The sequence below is a fragment of the Zonotrichia leucophrys genome, chromosome 2 (genome assembly GCF_028769735.1).
Source record: "Zonotrichia leucophrys gambelii isolate GWCS_2022_RI chromosome 2, RI_Zleu_2.0, whole genome shotgun sequence".
NCBI lineage: Eukaryota > Metazoa > Chordata > Aves > Passeriformes > Passerellidae > Zonotrichia > Zonotrichia leucophrys.
Window position 1 is genome coordinate 105,529,367 of NC_088171.1, and position 25,226 is coordinate 105,554,592.

Consider the following 25,226-nt stretch of genomic DNA (forward strand, 5'->3'; position numbering starts at 1 on the left):
AGGCTGGCAGTTTCCAGCCACAATCCATCTGAGAGGGGGACACAAAACCCCCATGCATGGACAATCTAAAATGACATTTAGAGAGCAGGAGGCTGAGGTGAAACACAGGTCCCAAAGAGCAAGGTACTTCCATTTGGTTATGGAGAACTTATGGGTTTTGCAGTGTTGAAAAAAACCAACCCAAAGCAAAACCCAAACACAGATTTACTAAAAAGGAACATATTCATAAAGTGAGCTGGGAGATGTAATGTGTACAATTTGCTGCTGGTCCTCCCTATGCTTTTTGGGGTTTTTTCAAGTATCTTAATAAAATTGTTACCTGTTGACCTTACATATTTTAAGATACTATACTGAATTTCACTACATCTTTAAAACATTTTCCCGTTCCTTCTTTATTCTTTGTCAAGGAGAACCAACATATGAGAACAGCACATAGTGATCATGCAGCAACTGCTCTAGAGGATCCCCTCTTGTAAATTATACCCTGTGCTGAAGTACAGAAGAGATACAGCAGAGTGCAAAAACTTCTGGTATAAAAACTTCACCCAGATAGTTTTCCTCGTCTGGGGAGATTTTTGGATGAATTCCTGCTATGCCTTCTCAGCAGGGCTTTTCCTGATTGCACCTCTGTAGCTTGAAATACAAGAGTTGATTCCTTCTTTTCCTCTTGCCTATACATGTCAGAGGTTATTTGGACTGGACTAAACACTGGTGGGGACCATTACCTCATTAACCAAGCCCCACACAGAGAACTATTGGGCACCCAAACTAAAACATTTGCAGCATGGTGGATTTCTTCCAAAGCAGGCTGAACATTTGAGCTAAGATAGGCTCTCCCTGCTTTAGCCCTTTATTCCTCCAAGGGTTCCTTCCCTCCCTTTCCACTGAGACCAAGCTCACCCTCCAGCACTCATAACTCTGACCCCTTCTTACCCCTTACTCCCACTTCCTTCCCCTTAAGGGTGGGTCATCACACTCCCTCCATTCACCTATCTTTCTAGGATTCTCCCTCTCTTGTCTTGTTATTCTAACTTTCTTGATTTCTTTCTTATTACCCCAGTCCTGGATTGCTAGGTATCTTTGCTCTCTCTTTTCAAATTTATAGTCAAAGAAAAGCTTGTTTTCAAAAGTTTATGGTCAGTATTAGTTGCCTACCTCTTCCACTTTTTTATGTTTTTTTTCTGGGTTTTGTATGTTTTTTTTATGTGTATGTTTGAACTAGAAGTTCTTTGGGGCAGAGCTGTATTTTTCCTGAATATTGACAAGGAAGGTCAAAAAGAAGATGACAAGGAGGAAGGAATGAGCTTCAGTAGTGCAATCCACAGGAACTGAATTTGCAAAAATGGTATCATTTTTCAGTAGCATAATCACAAAACAACAATATTCATACCAGAATTCATTCAGAATTCATACCATTGGCAGATGTGAAAGCAACCCCAGGCACTTGTGGTATAGAAGCATGGATATCTGGTCCAGAAGATGCCTTCCTGCATTCTTTAATAACTAAGTTTGACATTATAATGCACTCATGAATTCAATTAAAGGGGTTCCATAAGAGAGTATGCTCAAAATGAGAGGCACATTGTAAGGAAATTCTAGCTTAAAAATGTCCGACTAATTCAAGTTCTCTGCTGAAATCACAGTAGTATTGTTAGGTTAGAATCCAAAAAGTATTGCTGCGTGATGGGAAGAATTGTTGATAGCATGGTTGTTGTGAGTAGCATCTATATTGTGAGACCTTGCTCTTGAAAAAAATGCCAGATTTCCATAATCCTATAGTCCTGTGTAGCACACAGATAGGAATTTTAGTAAATTCTTTTGGCAACTCCCCCCCCAACATTCTCTGCACTGGGATAAAAAAAACAATATACGGTAAACACTTTTGCAAGTTTTTGACTCTAAGGTCAAATCCCTGGTCTTGGTCCTTTATGTCCTTAGCAGGCCATTTGACAATCATTGCTGTTTGTGACCATACTTCCACCTATCTGCAGTTATAAATTGATATAAATAAAGTATAATACCTGGCAATATTCCAGGTGTTGTATGCCAGCAAGTCTCATGTCCCAGATAAAAGATGAGCAGCAGAAAAATCAGTCATTCTCAGATTCACATGTGAAGCAGTCTTCTAGGTGAAATCAGATAAATGGTTAGGCACTCTTACCAAATTATTTGAAAAATGACACCAAAATACAAAATATATCAGTAAAACATTTCTGCTGTAACTGGTATGTGAGAATGGGATCATATGGTATACAATCCCCAGCAATTCATTCAATAAATCAAGAGGAAATCCTGAAAGTATTAAATGCACCAAAAAATCACCATGAGATTCAACAAATATAAAACTTATATGTATATTCTGGTGAAAAGTGTAACACACTAATAAAATGCAGAAAGATTCTCTATTATTCACTTTATTAAAATGTTATTTAAATTTTCCTGAGGGGCTGTGCTTTGTGTTAATCTAGTTTCTCCTTCGTCAGTCCACACATTATTAATTGTATCTCACAGTCAGTAACAAGCTACAGTGGCTGGCAGGATGCCACCTTAAAATTAAGTGCCTAAGGTGGGACACCTTGTATTCATCAATGTTTAAAAGATAAAACTGCCTTGTGCAACTTCCCATGACTGCTGTGGAAATAACAGGTAAGCTATTTAAACCAGGTTCCTAAGGCAATTTATCCACCTTTCATGCCTGTGGTTCTACACTGGAGGGTGTGCAAGGTGGTGGGGAAGGAAGTGGGTTGAGAAGAAAAGCACTTAAACACGAGGGTTGGCACCAAGGAGTGAGAACAAAGCACTAAGCCCCAGTGCCCTCAGAGGTGGGAGGCTTCAGAGTCTCCATTCTGCAGGAATGGTAACAGAAATTAAAATGGAAGCTTAGATTGGTCTTGGAACAGGATTTTACTCCAAAAGACAGCACCTGGGTGAAGTTTTTGTAATTCCATCTACACAGCCTCTTGACATAAGATGATAGAACACCTGTTCTATCAACTGACCTCTGAGTACAGAGGTGTCCTGAGATACTGCTGCTGTTGATTGCTTTCATCCATCTGAGCTTTCAGCTGCTGATAGCTTTAAATCTGGGCTGAAAAATTATTTTGCTTATAATACTTCTACAGAAAGCAATATTTACTTCTTTTTCCCTCCTTAGCTTCCCACCTAGCACATCTAGAAGACACAGCTTTTTCTAACATACTGCTATCTAATTTATAATTAGCTACATTGATAATATCACTGGCTCCTCCTTGTATCCAGGATAATTGTGGCATTTTAATTTACAGGTACACAGCACTACTCCTCCGATTGAGTTTCTGACCCGCAAAACCAGATTTTGCCTGGCAGCCCAGAGCAGGGCTGTTAAGGAGGGGTGAGGATGGCCCCAAGGGATGCTGTCAGATGCTGCACGGTGACTCCACCACGTGGCAAGCAGAGGTGCCACGCTGCTGAGCTTCTCTGACTAAAAATCGCTGTGGAAGGGGCGGTCTCTGCCCGGGGTGTGCAGCAGCTGCTGGGGCGAGAACTTCTTCAGGCGCTGCAGCCTCATCTGCCCACAACCCAACACGGGCATTAACAGCTCAGCGTTCATCCCCTCTCTGTGAGAAAGTAACAAACGCCATTCCAAACAGGAAAAATTCCGCATCGAAAAAGGAATGGCTATAAATCACTATTAAATCACACTTCTCTTACTCTTTATCTGTTCCTACCCCAAGGAAAAAAAAAAAAAACTCCTCAGTCATGTTGTACTCATTAACAAACATACTGCGCTGCTTTTTTCAGTATGTTGGCAGTTCTTCTCTCTGTTCATCTAAAACATTAGTTTTGGCTTAAGGAACACTTCTAGTCAAAGAAATACTCAATTTTCTTTAGCAGTATCTCCTTAGAACACTTCTACTTTCACTTTCTACCATCTTTTTAAAGCTTTTTTTAAAATCAATTCAGAGAGCTCTTCTTTGATTCTCTTTCTCCCAGCAAGAGATGGGGGCTAGAATAATCTCAAATTATTCATTTAGAGTGTCCCTTTATTCAGCTGATAATACGATCTAATTTATATAAAGTAAGAGATGAGAAATGAGGTGGGGGGGGAAGTCAACTTTCTCTCAAGCCTGAATGATCGACATTCAGCAAGTCTCACAGCACACGCAGGTGACTCATTCAGACAGACAGACAGATCATGTGGAGCCTGTTTCCAATGTTATGGAGCCCCTTTCCCCATGGTCTGACATGAATTGGCACGGCTCTGGCATAGCCCACATTTTCCAGGCCGTGTCAAACGATGGTTTCAGCTACAGATGAGGTGACAAACGCTGGGCTGGCAGGGCGCCTCCAGCTTCCCAGGAACCAGCTCAGGCTGCCCCTCCCGCTGCACCTTCCATTTCTGGGCAAACACTTCCCTCTCCCGGTACAACAGCTAACTACAGCCACATCATTTAAAAAACCCCACATATTCCCGTCTATCCTTTCATGCGTTACTTTAAATATTTGCATTTAATTTAATACGTTTAACTTTAATTTTACTCGCCTATTCCCACATGAACGGGATATTGGATGTTTGAGCTTTTTCCCACCTTCGAACAAGAGTCTGGCAGTACCTGAGCTTTTGGCCAGACACCAACATCCTTTCTAACCCAAACAATTCCATGATTCTATGTCATGATAAATGTAATTTCTGCTGGAAATATTTCTGTCGTCCAGGAGGTATCTGTAGGATCTTGCTCAACCTGTAAATTGTCAGCACATTGGTGATTTTACTGATGATATAAATAAGTCCCTAATCGTTTTTACTTCAGTGATACTCTGAAAATGGTGGCAGACTGTGGTCCAGGGCTGTTTATCAGACAAAAAAATAACCAACACCTACAGCTGAAGAGTCATTTCTACTTTAGCAATAGTGAAATGTGAAAGGTCTGGGCACAAGTCTGATGAGGAGAGGCTGAGGGAGCTGGGGTTGCTTAGCCTGGAGAAAAGGAGGCTCAGGTTGTTGTTCAAAATAGGTTATCTCACCTGATATTCAAGAAGCCAAGCCACAAGCTGAGTTGAGGTATTTTATTTATTTGCAGCTCCAAGCAGACAGGGCTGCTGAGGGGCAAATCCACAAAGCCTGCACGCTGACTACCAGGATGTTTCACTATTTATACATTTTAGCAAAAAAATATATTAATGCTCACTGGCTACAAGTTACATAGTTCTCTTATTAATTTGTATTCTATCTCCTGTTGGTTAAATAATTCTCTTATTCTCATGCTAATTAGTCTGTATGGTCAGGCCTTCTCCTAAGCTGGTGGGTTTCTTGAGCCCATGAGTCATAATCTCCCTGTCAGAATTACCTTTTACCCATCTCCAGCTGATTCCAGCACAGCTGCAGAGCTGGCTTTGTTAATTCCATCCTTATCTCGGGAGGTCTGCCAAACGTTCTGGTGGCCTGTAAATTCTGCATTCTTTTGTGCCCACTGTGATAACCGCCAATCACTTGCTTTTAAAATTTTAAAAGTTTAATTGTAATAAAATAGTTATAAAATTAGTAATATAATTAGAGTAATAGAAGTGTGGACAATTGTGATTAGGACAATACGAGACAATAAGAACAAAGAGTTACAGATGGCCCAGGTACCTTTTCTTAGCCAAAATAAGCCTGAAAAAGGACCCACGTTAACAGAGGATTAGCCCTTAAAAATAATAACCTGTTGCATATTCATACACCTCATACATGATGCATAAATTCCATTCAAACACAGGATTCTGTCTGGTCAGTGTCAGCTTCCTCCTCTTAATCCTGATGGTGTCTTCAGGGCTGAACGTGGTGGGAAGGTTGTTACTTCTGAAAATGGAGCAATAAATTCTTTTTTCTCTGAAAGATTTAGGTGTCCTGTGGCTGCTACCTGGTGCGAGTACCTCATTCCTTTCTTAAAAAAAAAATCTCACATATATAGTTTCTATTTTAACATTATGTTATAACCTAAAGCTATATTTAACACACTACTTTAAAAAATTAATACGGCGTAACTTTCCAACATAACACATGTAATATTCATTTTAATTTTTGCGAAAAGACAATCATATAATATGCATTTTTCACATCCACTCTCAGCGCTATCTCCTTCTCCCCAAGCTTTGTTAACATCCCCGCATCCGAGATCATTGAAACATGTCAAATACTGAACTTTATCAAGCCAATTCTACCGACAAGAATTAAATGCAAATATTTATCCTTCTAACACCTGCACCCCGAGGGACGCCCTCATCACCCCTGCAGCACCTCAGAGGCTGCGGCCAGCTGGGGTCGGCCTCTCCTCCCGGCAACAACTGACAGGACAGGAGCAGTGCCCTCAGGCCGTGCCAGGGGAGCTTCAGGCCGGATATCAGGAACAATCGCCCCACAGGAAGGGCTGCCAAGCATTGGAACAGGCTGCCCAGGGAAGCGATGGAGCCACCAACCCTGGAAGCGTGCGGATGCGGCCCTTGGGGACGTGTTTGGGTGGCGGGCCTGGCAGTGCTGGGTTAGCGGTTGGAGCCGGCCATCCCGGGGGTGTTTCCCGACCCAAACCCCGGCACAACCAGGTGTTCCCAGGACCGGGGTGCTCCCAGGACCGTCCCGCTCCCAGAGCCGCCGATGCCCGCATCCCTCCCTCTTCCCGCCGGGGGGCGGAGCCACGGCGTCATCGGCGCGCGCCAGCAGCGCCGCCCCTCCTCCCGCCCGCCGGGATCATGTCGCCGCCGCTCTTCAGCCTGCCCGAGGCGCGGCTCCGCTTCACGGTGAGCCTTCCCCGCATCCCCCCTGCCTTCCCTCCGTCCTTCCAGCCCCCTCCGTCCTTCCAGCCTTCCCTCCGTCCCTGCCGCTCGGACGGAAAGCTGCGGGGCCGGGCTGTGCCTCGGCGCCTCTGGGCCCGCGGCCCGGCCGGGGCTGCTGCCGGGAGCGGCCCGGGCGCTGCTTTATGGAGCGCTGAGTGCGGCCGGGGTGCGGCGGGATGGGAGTGAGGGCGAGGGTGAGGGTGAGGGTGGGCTGCGCCCCGGCTCGGCCGAGGGTGGGGGGATGAGTCTTCAGGTTAGCGAAAATTAATATGGAAGACAATGAAAGTGTAGCGTGCCCCCAGCAGCAAAACGTCCCGGGGTATTGCACTTGCTGCCTCTGCTGAAGGATGCTTTTCCTTTCCCAGAGCTGGGGGGCTCCGTGTGTTCCCGGCCTCTGGAGCCCCTCAGGCTGTCAGAGGAGAGGGTGGGATTTGCACAGGAGTGCTCGAGGCACAAGCACTCGATCCCTTAGAGCGATTTTGTGACAGGAAGTAGTCATTTTTAGACCACCTTCTTAGCTGGAGTCATGTGCTTTTTAACATCTTCATAAACGCAGGACTCGCAGGGATCCCATGCTAGTTGTCAGGTGGTAGAAAATTGGGAGGAGCTGTTAATTCCCTTGAAGACAGGGAGAGGCTCTGAGGCACACGATGCCGTTCTTGGGGCTGTCCATGCAGGACCAGGAGTTGGGCTCTGTGATCCTTGTGGGTCCCTTCCGACTCAGAGGGTTCCCTGACCTGTGTCCCAAACAATCATAACCACCCGAAGCTGTGAGTGTGGCACCTGAGACAATGATAGGTCCAGTGTTGGTCACAAGAGCCTGATCCCGTGTGTCCTTTAGAAATGCTGTTTTCACCAGGCTGTTAGCCCCCGTTTAACGTGAGATGCTGTATTAGCTCATGTGCCTAATTTCCCATGTGCTTGTTATTTCCCTTTCCTGTTACAAAGGTCTCTCTGTAAACTAACAACACATGGTGTGTGGCAGAAAGATTCCTTGTTATTTCTGTCCACTGTCAGAAGAAGAAGGAAGATCCTTTTACTTTTGTACTGGTGTTGTAGCTTTTCTTTCTTTGCATTTTGGTAGACATCCACCAGAGAGGCTCTGATTAACAAAAGCATCAAGCCGTTGTTGAATGCATTTAACCAGGTTCCTGGAAGGTAAGCGAAGGTCACTTGTTTTTTTTTTTTTTAATTGCCTGTTTAGATAAGTTTTAGGAATCTTGTGCCTGAGGGCTGTTACTAACCAAGGTGGAATGTTTGCTTTTGCAGTGAAAATGAAAAGAAGTGTACCTTGGATCAAGCTTTTAGAGTTGTTGTAGAAGAAGAAATAGTAAGTATTTTAAATTGCTGAAGCTTATCTCTTGTTGAAGCTCACATTTCTGTTAGCAGGCTAGTATATTAATGTAGCAGCAACTTACTTTAGTGTAAGAAAACTTTATTAAAAACAGGAGCTATGTAATGGTGAGGTAATTGAGATTAAATACAGATGATTCAAGAAGGTAGGTAGAACCTTGTATTTTACAGACATCACACTGTAGTGAGACCTGTTGTCTGAGCCTTTTCTAGCAGTTCAATTCATAAACATGCATTGTTCAATAACTGTATTTAAAAAGCGGGTGGAAGGGGTAGGATTGGAGTAGATGTCAGAAAGAAATTCTTCACTGTGAGGGTGGTGAGGCACTGCAACAAGTTGTCCCAAGATGTTGTGGATGCCCCATCCCTGGAAGTGATCAAGGTCAGGCTGGATGGGGCTTTCAGCAACCTGGGCTGGTGAAAGTTGTCTCTGCCCCTGACAGGGGACTTTGAACAATGAGATATTTTGGCCTCCCCAAATCAAAACTATTTTGTGATTTGTTACTTATGTAACAAAGCTGCCCTGTCAGCTGAAAAGAATTATGAAAGGAGTCAAATAGTGTATGATCAAATAATATTTGAATGAAGTCTGGATGTGGGATATTAATTTTCAGAGGCAAATGACTGTGCATTTGGGTCTTTAGTGGCTGGAAGCAGTCAGGAACAGTTTAATTCTCAATAAAAGCTTACTACAGTTAACTGATAGGTCAGATTTTAGAGATTGTTTTGGGTAGTTGAATGTCAGTATTTGTTTTAAATATACCTACTTGGAAACAAGAATTTCAGTTTTGTTAGATACATTATGGTCAGACTGGAGAATTTCAACAGTGTTTTCTTTCTTTAGATAAACAAAGCTCCATGTGAGAATCTCCTGGCAATTATTTCTCTTGCTATTAATGGAGTCACAGAAGGTGAGCATTGAAAGAGCATCTCTCTTTCAAATATTTTGGCAGTTTTAGGGACCATTTAGGGGAATTTTAAAATCTTGATTTCTGTAAGTCATCTGCTGTGGTTATCTTTGGTGATATATGTCTCTTATGCTAGTGTTTCATTTCAGAAGAGAAATTAAGTATAATATAATGACATTTGGTTATATATGTGATATTTGTGTTGGAATATTTTTGGTGGGTTTTTTTTTGGGTTTTTTTTTTTTTTTTTTTTTTTGTTAAGAAAGAAAGATGGGTGGATTTGGTTGCAGCATGATAAGCAGTTTCTTTATCCAGCACTCTAAATGATAGAAGTTTCCCATCATAATTTCAGAGATGAGACCAGTGAGGCAGAGAGATAAAATGACTTGGCAGAGGCAGAAGTAACATCTCCTGTCAGGATATGGCTGGTTTTTAGATACTTGAATCTGTTTCAATAACAGATTGTGTCAGAAATCAGTGTGCTGTTCTCCTCTGAAGTGACTTTTGCTCTCTTCCTTTTGTTTGTTTGTTCACATAATTCACCAAGAATTGTTTGTTTCAGTAAGTACAGGTCAATTCCATGTGTGTTTTATGAGCTGTAGAATAACAAGAGCTGTGCTGTGAGGAATGCAGGCACTGCCTGCAGAGCATGGGTGGATGGACTTGGAGCAGTGTTTTAGTGGTGCTTGAAAAGGCTCTCAGCCTTCATGGATGTGTGTAGAGGGACTAACTGTGGGTATAGAAGTCTGAAAAAGTTCACTTGCAGTCTGCAGAAAGATCAGATTTTGAGGTCGTTATAACAGTGATTTTTTAAAATATTTGTTTTATGTTAGTGCAAAGCTTTTGCAAATCTCATTTGAATATGTGCAGAAATAGCTTTAATGAAAGTTCACATTTTAGCCCAAGTTTTCTGTTAGGATTTGTAGGAACCCAGAAGTTCTTTCTTCTACTTTTTTTAATAAAATGTCCCTCAAGTGTAATTCATCCCTTTGTTTTGTATTTCAGTTAAAATTTGTTGAATAAAAAATTCCCTGTTCCTTATAGGTATCTGCACTGCATCAACTCCTTTTGTGCTTTTGGGGGATGTTCTGGATTGCCTCCCTTTGGATCAGTGTGACAAAATTTTCACTTTTGTGGAGAAAAATGTTGCTACATGGAAATCGGTAGGTATTTTTGCAGAATGTTGCATCGTTTGGCCAGAGCTTTTGTCTTCAAGAACCATTTTAAGGAACAGAATTTAATTGTCTTTGTGGCTGACACATTAGTGTCAGGAACTCCAGGGATGCAGCTGAAAAGAATTCTACTGACTCAGTGTTTTCCTATCCTGGATTTTCTAACTAGAACCTCCTCCCAGAGTCATTTAGGTTGATTTGTTTCAGATTGCATTATGGCCCCTGATATATTCACAAACTTGTTAATCCAAGTGTCTACCGATTTCTTCTTCCAGATCACCAGTATTGTGAACACTGTGAATCTTTTGTGTGTGCTCTTTGCTTATTTGTCTAAATCACACATGGAGTAATAAAGGAAATGAGTGTAAAAATTAGTGCATTCCAAGAAAAAAAAAGTGGCTGGTGTTCTTGCAGTTCATTGTCACACGTGATTTTTCTTTATGAAGGCTGGATGTAAATGTGTTTCATGCTTTCTTGCAATTTGTGGGACTTGCCTTTTTGTGAAACCTGCCTGTTATGTAAGGGAAGACTCAAATTTAGAGTTATCTGTAGGAGTGACTCAGACTTACTCATATCTTGTGATTGTATTAAGTCTGCTCAAGAAGGTTTTATGATCTTTTAATGTTCTAAATACTTTTACTCTGTTTCAGAACACATTTTACTCTGCAGGGAAGAATTACTTGCTGCGCATGTGCAATGGTGAGTGGTAGTTTTTTGGGGAGGGGAGAGCAGTATTAAAGAGCTTCCTATCTCAGGAAATGAAAATTAGTTTAATAATTTGATTTAAATTCAGATGTGCTCAGTAAGTAATGAAGTTAAAAGGTGCATCACTCTGAACAGATACATATTCTTGGTTATTAATGTAAAAGTCATTCAGGCCTCACGGAACTTTTCATCAGTGGAGATCATTATAAAAGAATGTCAGTCCTCAGCAATGACAACGCCTGTATCCAAGGCTATATTTGAGTAGGATTCATTCAAATTTATTTTTTATTGGTGTTGAAGGTGTTAGGAGAATTGGCAGAATGCATTTGGAAGAAGTATGTCTGATCAGAAGGAGTCACTGGCATTTGAATTTACAATTATGAGCTTCCTTAGCTCTGTAGGTCATGTAAATAGCAAGTCTTGGATTCTGTTGCATGAGAAATTAAAAGAGGGATAAATACTAATGTTATTTACTTTTTACAATATTTAGATCTCCTAAGAAGATTGTCTAAGTCACAAAACACAGTCTTTTGTGGAAGAATTCAGCTGTTCTTGGCTAGGTTATTTCCACTTTCAGAAAAGTCAGGTGAGATTTTTTGCATTTCATCACACTTAGCATTGAGACTAAATAAGCTGAAACTTTCAAGTCTGTGATGGTTGCAGACCAAATCCAGTTGGACCAAATCACTTTGCATTTGCATCCTAGTTCTTATATCTTTCCTTGATGTTGTGACTTTTATTTGCTTTGGTTTCAGATGTAAGTTTTTGCTCTGAGAATTGAATATCAGTATTTCTTAAACAGACTTGGGAACTTCACAGCTTCTAAGACTTTCTCTTTGTTTTTCACAGGGCTTAACCTACAGAGTCAGTTTAACCTGGAAAATGTCACTGTTTTCAATACCAATGAACATGAGAGCACTCTGGGACAGAAGGTGAAAATTCCTATGTAATTTTTCATTGATTCTGCAGTTAATGTGTAAGATTGTTTGCACCAAAAGTGTTTGGGACTGTAGGTTCATAATTTGGTTGTCCCTCTGCCAGACCAAGCTGTTGTTTTGGGAATAGGCATTCCCAGGTGTCTGTTAGGTTACCTGGAACATTAAACTGTGCACTCTGAGGGAGAAAAAGATAGATTTGATTGTGAGGAATGAGTACTGTCACTTACTGTGCAAAGTTTTCCCCACAGTATGCAGAGGACAGAGCTGTCGCTTCAGCTTTTTTCAGGAGAAATGAGGCTACCATTGCATTAAGACAGAAAATTATTACACATATTACAGTAATAATACTTCAGAGATTTCTTGAGTTACCAGCTTAAGCTTTCTGATCTAGTATATAATTGAATGTTTACAGTAAACAACACTGTGAGAGCCCTGTGCAAACTGTTGTGGCATTTTTATAAATCTTGAATAATTTTTTCCTATTTAGCACACCGAGGAGAGGGAAGAAGGAATGGATGTGGAAGAAGGTGAAATGGGAGATGATGAAGCACCAACAAGTTGGTGAGCTGACAGAAGTTTAAAAGCTGAAGCTTAATTGTTTAAGTTGTCTGGAAAACAGAAATGTACAGATTTGAAAAAGTTGTATACCCTGGCTGAGAACCACTCTGGTTTTGAGAGTTTTACAAATTCCTTTCACAAAACTCGTGATAAGATGTATTCAGGGATTTTGAGTAGATGATTAAGGAGAAAAAGCTGTGTTCCCCTTCATGCCACAGATTGTGAAAAACTCCTAAGATCCCTTTTGTTTACTTTTTTGCTTTTATGGTGAGCAAGTAACAACAGACTGAATGGAAAACTCTTACAAGGACAAATTTTGAGTTACAGATTCCTCTGTGATGGTTCACTACTGACTCACTAATTTACTTCCAAAGTGAATAATGTTTTCTGGGGATGTACATTCCTGAGTGAATTTAAATATAGTATATTGCTTTTCAATATGTTCTTTTTTTTTCATTATTTCTTCCACAGTTCCATTCCAATAGATTATAACCTGTATAGAAAATTCTGGTCACTTCAAGATTATTTTAGAAATCCTGTGCAGTGCTATGAGAAGGTGTCATGGAAAACATTTCTTAAGGTAATCTGAGTTCATGCTTCAACCATTCAGCCTAAGAAAAGGTCATTGTTTACATGAGTAGCAGTGACTGCATAAGCATGGAACAGTTCAAAGGCTCAGGCTGCTGGAAAATGATTGTGCATGAGGAAATGCATTTTGCTGTTTTCTTAAGTGAGCCTTTTACAGTACATTAGTATATTGTGTTAAAATGTACAATAAATTTCCTACTTTATATCAATACCAGAAATACTTCATATGTTGCAACAGTGCCAGAAGTACTTTTTTTTTTTTGTGGTTTATTAGCTGCAAAAAGCAGAAGTTGTGGGTTGGGGTGGGTTTTTTTACCCCAAGAAGATAAATAGCTCTATCTAGTCCTTGCTGTTATTTTTGAGTAGTCATACTGATAATATCAGTGGCATCCTAAAGATTACTGGTTTCTAACAAAGCAAAACTCTTTGTAGAAGCAATGACTTGAATGTCCCTTTCAGCCAGCTGTTTCAGTTTTGCTTGGTATGAATGTTGATGAGGATTTATTGCTGAGGTCCCGTTTCTTCAAAATTTGTCACTCAGTATTTATTTAATTCAAAGAAGCTTAGTTATTTTTTAATCTTCATTTTCTGTGTGCTGGTAATTAGAGGTAACATTTGCTCAGACATCCTAATATAAATCTAATTTATGACATCTACTAATGAGGCAAAAAAAAAAAAAACCAAACCCACAGTTAACCACCACAGGTGCAGTTCAGAAACTGATCAAAGGCCAGACTTAGGTCTTTCAGATGAAATTTTTTACTGTAGCACTGTCATCATGTGAATCGTTTTTCTTCTTGATGTCTAAACAACAAATCATTGTTCAGAACCTAAAATGTTGTTTTTCTTAGCATACTTTAAATATTCTACATGATTAAATGTTCTGACATGATAACATTTTCACTTCATTTGTGGTGTTCAGAGCAGTCCTGCACATCAGTAACAAATGGGTTGTTTCAATGGGCTGATAGCAGATCTTCCAAGTATTTTACTACTTGGCTTTACGTCTGCTAAGGTTCAGTATTGTTTTCATGTGGTAAATAACTCTGTTTTGTAGTACTCAGAAGAAGTTCTGGCTGTTTTCAAAAGTTACAAATTGGATGACACTCAGGCTTCCCGAAAAAAGTTGGAAGAACTAAAAACAGGAGGAGAACATGTGTATTTTGCAAAGTTCCTAACTAGTGAAAAGGTATGTGGCTTCCCTTCCAGAATTCCAGGCCAATTGAGGTTGGAAGGAACCTATGTCTGGTTCAGCTTCCCTGCTCAAAGCTGTCAGCTGGAGCAGTTGATCAGCACTATGTCCAGTTGAGACTCCACAGTTTCTCTGGACATCCCATTACACTGTTTGGCTGCTTCATTTAGATAGATTTATTCTGTTCCTTTTTCTATTTTATTCTTTCTGGGTTGCCTCTATTAATTAATGACTCAAGGGCTTCTATTTCTGGAAAAAGTGTCTTCAGTAACACTGCCATTTGTTTATTGGATTTCATTTCTAATGTTGCCTTTACAAAGATAAATTAAAAGAGAGTAAATATTTAAAGATCTTTTGCTTTTTTATTGTTGTTTAGCTGATGGATTTGCAGCTGAGTGACAGTAACTTCCGTCGTCACATCTTGTTGCAGTACCTAATACTATTTCAGTATCTAAAGGGACAAGTCAAATTTAAGAGGTAAGGTGGAATACTTTGTGTTTTGGGGATGGGCAACTAGGAACTTGGAGATAAACCCAAAGATTTTAAAATAGTTTGCCTACTTATTCTGAGTTTGTGGAACCTGGACCCTTGAATTCGTAAATACAGGGAATGGCTGAAGTTATTTTACAGCAGAAAAGCAGAGATCTCAATTAATTTCTCTGTTCCTCTGCCTGATTCTTTGCCCTCCTGTGCTCTCATGTTGGTTGGACTTGCTCAAAATTGTGCCATTTACTCTACAGGCAGAAATGCAATCTGCTCATCTTTGCAGAGTAAGTTTTCTGCCAAGTTGGTGAGTTGTGGGGTCTCAGAGAAGTAGAGGCCATTGAAATTTGCTTACAGTGAGTGCCAGCCATGAGAGGGAAGGAGACTCTCCTTGGCAGCACTCAGTTGTTAAGACCAGTGCAAGGTACTTGTGTGTGGCATCATTTTGAATCTATACTGGCTTTGCAATGTGGCATTGTTTTTTCTTAGTGCACTGCAGAACTCTGTCTAAAATGGCAAGAAATAGCAATGGTGATTATTGCTTTTATCAATTCATGGGACAGAACCAAACCCCATCTGTTCCTAGTCTCTGACATTATTCTGAAGAAAAACCCATCTCTCTCATTTCCTGTGCCCTGGGCTGTATGTGCACATAATAATTAACATCCTTAACAAGGCAGCTGTCTCCCACCTGCTATAGATTGCTTTTTGTAAACACCTCTCAAAGAACTTTGTAAACTAGGATCATTATCCTAATTCTCCAGATCATTTATCAAGGCAGTCTAGTGGCTGAGAAGGAATGGAATTCAAGTCTTCTGAATTCCAGTTCAGTCCTTTTGAGCTGACAGTCATTTCAATGTCATTGCATTAAAATGTTCATTATAAATGGTCACTTATTGGTGGTCAAGGATGGCATGAGGTACAGATGGTGTAGTATAACACTTGCTGAGTGTTTCTGAGGGAAATCTTTTCATTGTGCCCATTTGCTGTATTTTGGGTCCGATATTGAGTTTTGATCTTGAATCACTCAATGGGCTTCCTGTTGGGTGAATCTACACCTTGAAAGTGTAGTCCCCAAGCACATCTAATTAATTCCACAAACTAATAAGTGCCCTGGGACCAGAGCAGATCACATTCAAAGCACTTTCCTCAGATCTCCTCTTAACACCCCTCAGAAGGTATGTAGTATAAATTCGGTGTTCTCAGCACACTTTCTGATGTGTTGGTTTTTTTGTAATTCCAGTTCAAACTATGTTCTAACAGATGAACAGTCTCTTTGGATTGAAGATACTACAAAAGCAGTCTACCAGGTTGGTACAGTATCTACTTTCATGAAAATTACATGGAAGAATATTAAGCAGGTAATATTGTATCAACCACCTTTAGAGCAGTAGCCACCATTTTCTCTGGAGTTCTTTTCCTACATGTTCTGCAGCAGATACAATGCAAAAAGTTCACCTTCTTTTCTCTCATTCATAGCTTCTTTCAGAAAATCCTCCAGATGGGGAAAGATTCTCAAAAATGGTAGAGGTGAGTATTTTGATGTCTGCCTGAACAAAGTATATAGCACATAAAAAAGCAGTCTCAGCTTATACTAGCTTTTGTAACACACCTGTTATATCTGAGAAAACTTTTACCTCATCCTACTAAAAAATGGTCTTTAAAAAAGTGTCTTTTTATTTTGTAGTCACATTTTATCCCATGTTTTCATTAATATTCTTTCTTCCTTCTTTAGAGGAGAAACAGATATGTGCCTGTATGTGCATGTGTACATACAGGATGGTGGGTTATTGGAAACCAAAAAATATTTCAAAGTTTTTGCAGATAGGAGTCCTGTGCCCAAAGACATGGAAATGAAATACAAGTGAAATTAATCAAAACCCTAGAAATTGTCTTTTTGCTTTCCTTTTTTCCTTTACTTTGACCGCTTCTATTTTCTTGTCTAGACAGGGGAGATAAAGCTTTTCCCACAATTTTTGAAGAGAGGAGTTACACTGTTTTTGCATAAATCAATCCAGTTGCTTAAGATTGTACTGATGACCTTCAAGATAGTGACTGAAACACACAACCTAGAACAAAGTTTTCCCCTTAGTTTTAATAACTCCATTTAAAACTTTGGGGTCAGCTCTGAAAGTGCTTATGATCCTAATAATGTGCAATACTTTCTGTCTTTCTACAGCATATATTAAATACTGAAGAAAACTGGAACTCATGGAAAAATGAGGGCTGCCCAAGCTTTGTGAAAGAAAGGTAACTGTGCTATGGAACAGAAGCTTTCTGCTGTTTGTTTGAAATGGTTGTTCCACTTCAGAATTCAGTACCCGTGGTATATATGAGCATTAACCACTCACACAACTTGGAGATCTGTACAGCTGCCTGTCCCTTCAGCGAGTGCAGGCTCTTAGATTTCTGCCAAAAGTCATAAGGCTTGCAGTGTGTCAGGGAGGAGGTGCTTATGGTGTGTCTGCTCTCAGGACAGCATTCTTCAATGTCTCAGGGCAATATTTTGTGGTACTGGGGATCCAGTGGTCCAGGAGACTGGAGCAGGTTTTGCTGCCTCCTGCTTTCAGCAGACCCTAGGTTGAAGTGATTAGTACCTGACTTTTCCATTTATCCCTTTGGACTGCCTCTAATGAAGCCTTTGGCATTATGCCTTTGGGCAGGGCAGCATACCTGGGGTTTGTGTTAGAGTTCTCTTACACAATTTATTTATTAGTTTGCCACTTGATGGTGATCACTTACCTTAAAGGGAATGACATCTAATTAGATGGCTTTCACCACTGAAAGTTTCCTGTGTTACTAACTAGTGGCAAAACTTGAACTTTGACTCCATGTGTCTACTTGACTGTCTTGAGGGGATGACCAAACATTTGTCTTCCACCCTTCTTCATTGTACACGCAGACTGACCTCTTTGTGGTAAGGAGCATGTGGGTCATTCTATCTTTGGAGATTCCCTTTTATTGGAGAGATGATGTGCAGCCACCTCTTCATGACTTAAGCTGTTTGTAAATGAAAGGATGGGGGGATGTTAGAAGAAAGAAATTGCTGTTGCAGGGGGATTGTGGGGAAGTAAACTTATGAAATTTGACTTTTATAAATATTCTGTCTCCTTTAGATCTCATCCAGAGTTTCAGCTTGGGTAGGTCTTGCCCTAACCTCAGTGCTCTGGGATCTCCATTCTCTAATCCCATGAAATCAGGTGCAGCTGGGGAAAGAGACCTTGCAGCCATGATCCCAGCAGCAGGGTAGATCACGTCCTGCTGGCACAATTGTGATTTTTTTTTTCCTTCTGTTTGTTGGGACTCTGGTAGACCTTTACATTTTTGAGTGAACTAATTTTGGTGTCTGGCAGAATCCTATATCTCTACTTTGCCTTCTCTCTCCTTTTCCCCACTGCCTCCTTCCACCCTTAGACTCACTGTCCCTCAGTCCTTTCATTATGATTTAACTTGGCACCATCTCAAGGTGAAAGGTGAAGGTGAAACAGCTTTTTTTGTTCTTGAGATATTACTGGTTTGATACTAAGGAGCATCTTTTTTTTTTTTTCCTTAGACCTCCTGATTCTAAGCCAATGAGGCCTGTGAGGAAGAGGCCAGCTCCAGAGGACTTCTTAGGAAAAGGATCAAATAAAAAAATCCTTATGGGGAAGTATGTTGGTTTCTCTTTCCTTTACAAAATTTCTGGATTTGGCTTAGTTAATTGATTGGAGGGATTTTGTATTTGGGGTTTTCCCCCCCACTGTTTTTTCTGTACACCAATTTTCAAACATCCTTACTTTGGAACTGCCAAAGAACAGCCAAAGGATATATCACTCTTTTAAAACTTGCAGTAGGCTTTCTTTCCTTATAACCATCTTTTACAGATCCCTTTAAAGCAGTCCATGAGGGTGGCATGGTAGAATGATGAACATAAACAATGTGTGCTTATGCTTTTCTTTTCAGTGAGGAGCTGACCCGCCTTTGGAATTTATGTCCTGATAATATGGAAGCCTGTAAATCTGAGAGTAGGTAGGTAAAAAATGGGTGTGTCATTGTTTAAAGCTAACTAATTAGCACTCTAATTAAAGAGTTACAAAATTGGCATGAGGAAGATGTACAAGATGATCTCAGGAGAAGTGCATTTCACACCTTTAGAGAAGGTGGTTGTATGAATCTTTGCCCTAAAACCTCTTTACAGTTTTCCTCACTTCTTCGAGTGTTTATGCTGCCAGTAATTTTCATTGCTTGCTAAAGTAAAATCTAAGCTGAAAACCAGATGAAGACTCCCCTTTTGTAGAACATGATTGTATAATTAATTACCTTATATAATGAAGGAAGATTGCCAAGTCTGGCTCTGATGAAGTTAGCATGCTGCTTGGCTATGATTTTCGAGCAGGCCTGTGCTTTAAACAATGCTAGATAAGAGGAAATTGGCTACCAGGCATTGTTCCAGCACATACTGTGTCTGTTTGTGGGGCAGATACAGAAAAATGTAATTATTGCTTGTCCCTTATGCTTGCACAATTGTAGGAAATGCTTAAAATATACTCTGCTACACAACTTTCTTTGTTACAGATACCAAAATCTCTTTTACTGTGCAGACATGATACAGAGTAAGAAAATTTGGAGAAGGAATGGGACAGTTCCCAAAGAGAACTCTGCTAGTAGTGGCTCTAAAGTCTGGTTGTGTGGGGAGAGGTGCTATGTGTGCAGATTTCCTGGGTGGAGGAATTGCTTTTCTAGAGGTTCAGAGCTTTGCAGAGGAAGTGCCCTCCTTTCTTGTGAGGCTGGGATGTACAGGAAAGCCTTTGACAGGGTACTTGTCCAAGGGATGAAGGTGGAGTTGTGTTTGGAACCAAAGCTTTTGGTTCTATGTGTGTGATTGTATTGTGCTGCAATGCCTCTAAATAAAAATAAATAAAGCCCTTAACAAATGTAGATAAACAAAGAAAATGCATGGTAAACGCAAAATAGATGCCATGACATCCAGATTCAGTTGCAGGTTTTTGTTACGGGCTTTTTGTGACTGTATGTGGTCAAGTGTAGCTTTTTGCTTTGGTTCTTCACTTCTCCATTCAAATGGGGTAATGTTTCCTTAGCTGTCCCCTTTTTAGATGGTTGTTCTGGGGATAATGTGGCAGGACTCAGATGGGTTTTCAGGGTGCTGGCTTTTTCCAGTAGTCAGTGATAATCCCTGGAGCACTGCTGCCCTGGGCAAAATGCCTTTTTCAGAACAAAACTGAAGTGACTTTATAGACCAGTGTGCTTACCCCCTGCTCCAGCCCTTTGCTAGACTCCCTTGCAGAAGCAGGTGTGTCTCTGTCAGCATTGGGTAGGAGAAATACAGATCATTGTGAGCTTGCTTTGCACCATGAGAGTCTTGGCTCTCAGTAACCTACAGCTCTCACACAATCTGGGTTTCTTGGGTAGAGTCTTCTCAGCAGCAAACCATCCTGATGGTGTGAAATTTCATTTCTGTTCTGTTTTTAGGTCAGGGTTCCTTTTGTGCTGCTTTGGGTACCTGTCAGAACCCACCACAAGCGGTTCTGAGAGCAGATGGAGCTGAGGTGGGGGGTGGCAGCGACAGCCATGTTTTGCTGCTGTCAAATGGCACAAAACTAGCAACCATTTTAGACTCCTGAGCACTTGTGAGCCGTGCAAATGCTGCTGACAGATGTTGATATCACTTCTTTGTATGGCAGGAGGTTTAAATGCATATAATAGGCAGTGCTAGCAACTGCTGGCACACTCTAGTGATTATGCAGTTAATAATTTTATACCAACATGGATCTAACAGTTTCTTTGCTTATTTAAAGTTGTTAAGTTTGAGTGGGTTGGTTTGGGATTTGTATTTTTCTCCTCAGTAGATGAGCTTGAGATGTGTCTGCAGGAACAAAGATTGTCTATTTTAGAGAAGTTTGTGAAGCATATTAAGCTCCTTATTTGATTTTATTTTTTTTTAGGGAATATATGCCAACACTGGAGGAATTTTTTGAGGAAGCTATTGAACAAGCAGACCCTGAAAACATGGTTGAAAATAAGTATAAGTATGTCCATCTCTGTGTTTCACTTGATTTTAATCTGTTTCATGTTTGGATTATTAAAGAAAACAGACTGTTCTCAGCATTACTAGTATCTGTGTAGGACTCCAGAAATGTACAAAAACTGATTAAACTTGGACAGAATTATATAACTGTCTTAAATCTTTTTCTGTATTTTTATAGATGCCAGACTTTAATAATCAAACTTGTGTTTTGTTGTAGGGCTGTGAACAATTCTAACTATGGCTGGAGAGCACTGAGACTTCTGGCACGTAGAAGTCCCCACTTCTTCCAGCCAACAAACCAACAGTTCAAGAGTTTACCTGAATATCTAGAAAACATGGTAATCAAACTAGCCAAAGAGCTGCCTGTAAGTAATATTATCCTATAATAATAAATGCTAAATTCATTCACTTTCTGGTTGTCCCTCTGCAGCCCATTTGGTACATGGGGACAGAGGGGGAGAAAAAAAAACAGGAAAAAAGTTTGTACACTGAAGTAAAAATTACAAATAAAATTAGTCTAATTTCTTATGGAAGGTGTAAGCTGGAATCATGGCTCCTGAATATGCAGGGGTGGCAGGAGAAGAGGCAGCGTGTGCAGCTGATGGTGCTGTGCTAAGTGTTACCAGAACATTACAGCAAGGTTTGCCAGAGTTCTTCTGTCAGCTCCCTGACTTCTAAAATAAGCAAAACAAGAATAAATCTTGTGGAGCTGTAAAATTAAGGCATTAACTCTTTGCTTGTTCAACAGTACAAATTTGAGTCCAGGGAGCCCTTTCAGATGGCTTTATAAGATAAGGTAAGAGATAAGTGACAAGTGGCAGTGATAAGAGAGGCTGCCAGTGGGGAAAGGGTACTTTCTACACCTCTGAATTGGCACACAACCCAGCAATGTCTTGCAGATACAAACCTCTGCTTCCCTACTGAGACCACCACCTCTGTGATGTGAGGTCTAAAGGTTGGAGTTGAATATATGGCTGTTTTGTTTGCACAGCCATCAGAGTTAACTGTAAGCTAAGAGCAAGTTCACAAAAAATGTGAAGATTGTAATTTGTTGAATGTATTAAGGTGTGGCTGCATGCAATATTCCTGGTGGTACTACTGTCATTTGCCAAAGGCTATGGCAAGAAACAACTGTGTACCTAAGGCCCGTGGCTGAAATATAGAAAAAGATGAAACCTACTGGCTGATCAGTACCTGAATGAGGGAATGAAAAGTTTGTTGTTTGTGTATTTGATTGCCACCTTCCAGAAGTCTGAAAGTACATAAACTTTGGGGACTTCCCAAGTGTGGAATAGAATTAGTGAATAACAATAATAATGTTTTTTTAAAAAAAAGATCATCAGTAGTGATCTTAAATTTGGTTGGCTTTTTTTTTTTTAAGCAAGCAATAAAGCTCGCTATGGAATGTTTAGTTGTTGTTACTATGAAAAGGAAGAATCCTATTAAATCAGTGGATGCTTTGATGAGTTTTTTTTTTTAGTTAGTAATATATTTTATTAGAACTTACTGCTGTTACTGGTGTTTAGGAGACTCTGGGGGATTTTTGATTCTCATGTGGGATTGTGTCAGGCTTTCCATTCTAACACACATTCCAGAGACAAGCACAGAGCTGTAGAATTTCTCTTTGAACACAAAATTCATCCAGTGATGTTTAGTTCTTTCATTGTAGCCTCCTTCTGAAGAAATAAAAACAGGTGAAGATGAAGATGAGGAAGATAATGATGCTTTATTAAAGGAAAACAATGAAAGTAAGATTTGCATATTCTCAGTCTTTCCAGTTTTTCTCTTGATGTGTGTTGCAGAATCTGTGTTTTAACATAGTTTTCTCTGAGGGCCATCAGTCCTGCTTAGCCCAGTGCATTAGCACCAGCAAGCACAGCCTTTTTGGGACACAGGAGCAGCCTCCCAGTGTCCTGGCCTGCAGTGCTGAAAGATTCCAGCCTGTTGGATTAGCACTTTCACTAGGAGCCCCTTTCACCTTTTCTGCTATCTAGTCTATGTTGCCAGTGTCACTGGGTGTTCAGGGCTGACGTGTCAGCTGTGTAAAAGCCTGTGTGAGTGCTCCTCACCCACTTTCCTGTTCTCTCTGCCCTTTAATCACTGGGGTAAGCACTTTCCCCTGGCCCCTCCTGGGGTAGTAACTGGAACTTTCAAAAATGGATATATTCCAACTCTGAGATCTTTACTTCTTCTTCATTTAAAATAACCTTAGAGGCAAAAGTTTCTCTGGAAGAAGAACAACCTTCCTGACAAACATCATCTCACTCATTGTTCTCCACAATCTGTGACTGTCTCTTGCCTTTAATCCTGGCATGTCCTGCTCCTAGGTCTCCTTCCCCATCTCCTTTGTCTGTGAATCTGCCCTCTTCCATCCTCATTCATGCCTTCATCTCATAGCAACTTGTGGGTTGTAACCTTGTGTCCCAGCTCCTGGATCCAGCACGGGCAGATGGGATGCACAGGGCATGGAAGCCAAACACTGGCTACCTCTGGCAGCTTTGTTGCAAGCTGTTTTCTGTCAGTGGAAAGCCACCTGTGGGCTTCTGTGAATCTCTCTCATGTTGCCCTTTTCCATCCAGCACTTGACCTTCTCCACAGTCTCCTTTGCAACGTTAGAGAAATTCTTTCCTCTTCAGCTTAATGGTGATTCACACAGCCTTTGTGGCGTCACTGTGGGGGATTTACATCTTTCTTTAAATCTTGTCTTAAAGCAGTGATGGCAGAGCCATGGTCTGCTGTGCTTAGATATAAGAAATTATCTGAGGGCTTTTGTTGTTTTATTGGTCTGCATCTTTTGTCCTTTTCCTGGATGTGACTTTAGGTCAGATAAATGATTGTGACTGGTAAGGGCTGGAGAGACATGAAATTTCTGCTCCGTGCCACCTCTCTTCAGGTGGCACAAGAAGGGACTAATTTTTGATAAGAGATTATTTTTAAAATATATTTTTTTTAATTAGGAGTATGATTAATTTCTCTATGTATTTTTTCTCTATGTATTTTTCTTTAAAATTGTGAAATAAACACGGGTGGTAAGCCATAGATTGTAGACCATGATAAGCTATGAATGTGCAAACTCATTTGTAATCACTATAGCACTTGGCTTCCCAGCAGAGCCCAGTGTTCCATGGGTTTTATGTCAATGCCAGAATGATAGAAAATTCATTAAAGTACTGAGTGCACTTGAAATTTATTGTCACAGCCCTACTGCCAATAGGAACATGAGAAAAAAGGAAATGAAACTGGGTTTGTTTGTTTGGGGTTTTTTACGTGGGTTGACTTTGAGTAAGGTGACTAAAAAATTCCAAAATGCAACTAGATGTTAAAGATCACTCTGTATTTTGATGTTATAATTCACTTGTGTTGAAGTCTGTCAAAATCCTTGTTTTCATTTGGAGGAGGCAGTTCTGATGTATTTAAGACTTAGGCACTTCTCTCAATATAAAAGGAGATAGCATATAAAGCAAGATTTTCCTTATTTATGGGCATTAAGGGACATAGCTCTTGAAACCCAGGTAAACACCTGTAAAAATCTGCTCTCAGAGCTCGAGTAGGTGTAAGTCAGTCTGTCAGTAAATCAGCAGAGGATTTAAAATGGGGAGGGTTCATTTGCAGTGTCTGGAGGTGCTCCCTGAGTCTCACTGCTGCCTTCTCTGTTTTCCCCAGGCCCAGAGGTGCAACGGGACAAAGCCATGACGGGCGAGCAGATCGAGTCCTTTGCCAGCAGGCTGGGGGAGCAGTGGAAGGCCTTGGCCCCCTACCTGGAGATGAAGGAGTCTGACATCCGGCAGATCGAGCTGGACAGCGAGGACGTGAAGATGAGGGCCAAGCAGCTGCTGGTGGCCTGGCAGGATCAGGAGGGCTCTCAGGCCACCCCCGAGAACCTGATGACGGCGCTGACCAAGGCCGGCCTCGGGGAGCTGGCTGAGAGCCTCACCAATGACACCGAGGGCAGCAGCTAACTCGCCTCACATGCCAGCTGATTGACTTGGGGCTGGGGCATTGGTAATTGTGACTCTTCTGGTGCTTGCCATTGATAATTGTTACTTTTGTCACTAGGTAACAGATTTTTGATAGGTATTTTATGTTGCGTAAATGATATAAAGCTTTTTAATATTACTGTTGGATTGTCCAGAGTGTCTGAGAAAAGGATTGGTCGCCGTGGCCTGGAACTAGGAAGCTTCATCTTTGGTGGTAGAACATGAAGGGGAGGATGGAGAGCTTTTGGGGCAGGCTGTGGGACAGTTTGGCACCAGCAGAACTCGGGTTGCTCCCACTGGACACAGAATTGGCAAGCTTGTTCCTCAAAGCAGGAAAGGACTGTGTGTGGACTTTGGAGTCACTCTTTGGGGTCATGGGAGCTGGGGACTGTCAAAAGAGGTAAAATGAGAGAATTGTGGTGGCACTCCAAGGCACAGCACTGCCTTCCAGGGAAGAAGTGCTGTCCTGCACTCCCACTGAAGCACTGGTTCAGTCAATGACCATGGGATTACCATGCTGGTTTTTGTTAGTGATTAC

At 41.0% G+C, this 25,226-nt stretch overlaps 1 protein-coding gene across 2 annotated transcripts; it reads left to right on the forward strand.

The window, feature by feature from the left end:
* Positions 1 to 6,609: 6,609 nt before the first annotated feature.
* THOC1 (THO complex subunit 1) lies at positions 6,610 to 24,827 on the forward strand. Of its 2 annotated transcripts, XM_064705944.1 has the most exons (22): positions 6,610 to 6,753; positions 7,874 to 7,947; positions 8,059 to 8,119; positions 8,987 to 9,053; positions 10,095 to 10,213; positions 10,873 to 10,921; positions 11,418 to 11,513; positions 11,777 to 11,859; positions 12,353 to 12,426; positions 12,895 to 13,003; positions 14,069 to 14,200; positions 14,580 to 14,680; positions 15,930 to 15,996; positions 16,166 to 16,216; positions 16,866 to 16,936; positions 17,803 to 17,826; positions 18,240 to 18,335; positions 18,629 to 18,694; positions 20,629 to 20,712; positions 20,929 to 21,076; positions 22,381 to 22,459; positions 24,375 to 24,827. In XM_064705944.1, exons 1-22 carry the CDS (start codon positions 6,706 to 6,708, stop codon positions 24,668 to 24,670), a joined length of 1,995 nt encoding a protein of 664 aa, XP_064562014.1. In that variant the 5' UTR covers positions 6,610 to 6,705; the 3' UTR covers positions 24,671 to 24,827. The 2 variants fall into 2 exon arrangements, with proteins under 2 accessions (XP_064562014.1, XP_064562015.1); XM_064705945.1 differs by lacking the exon at positions 17,803 to 17,826.
* Positions 24,828 to 25,226: the final 399 nt, after the last annotated feature.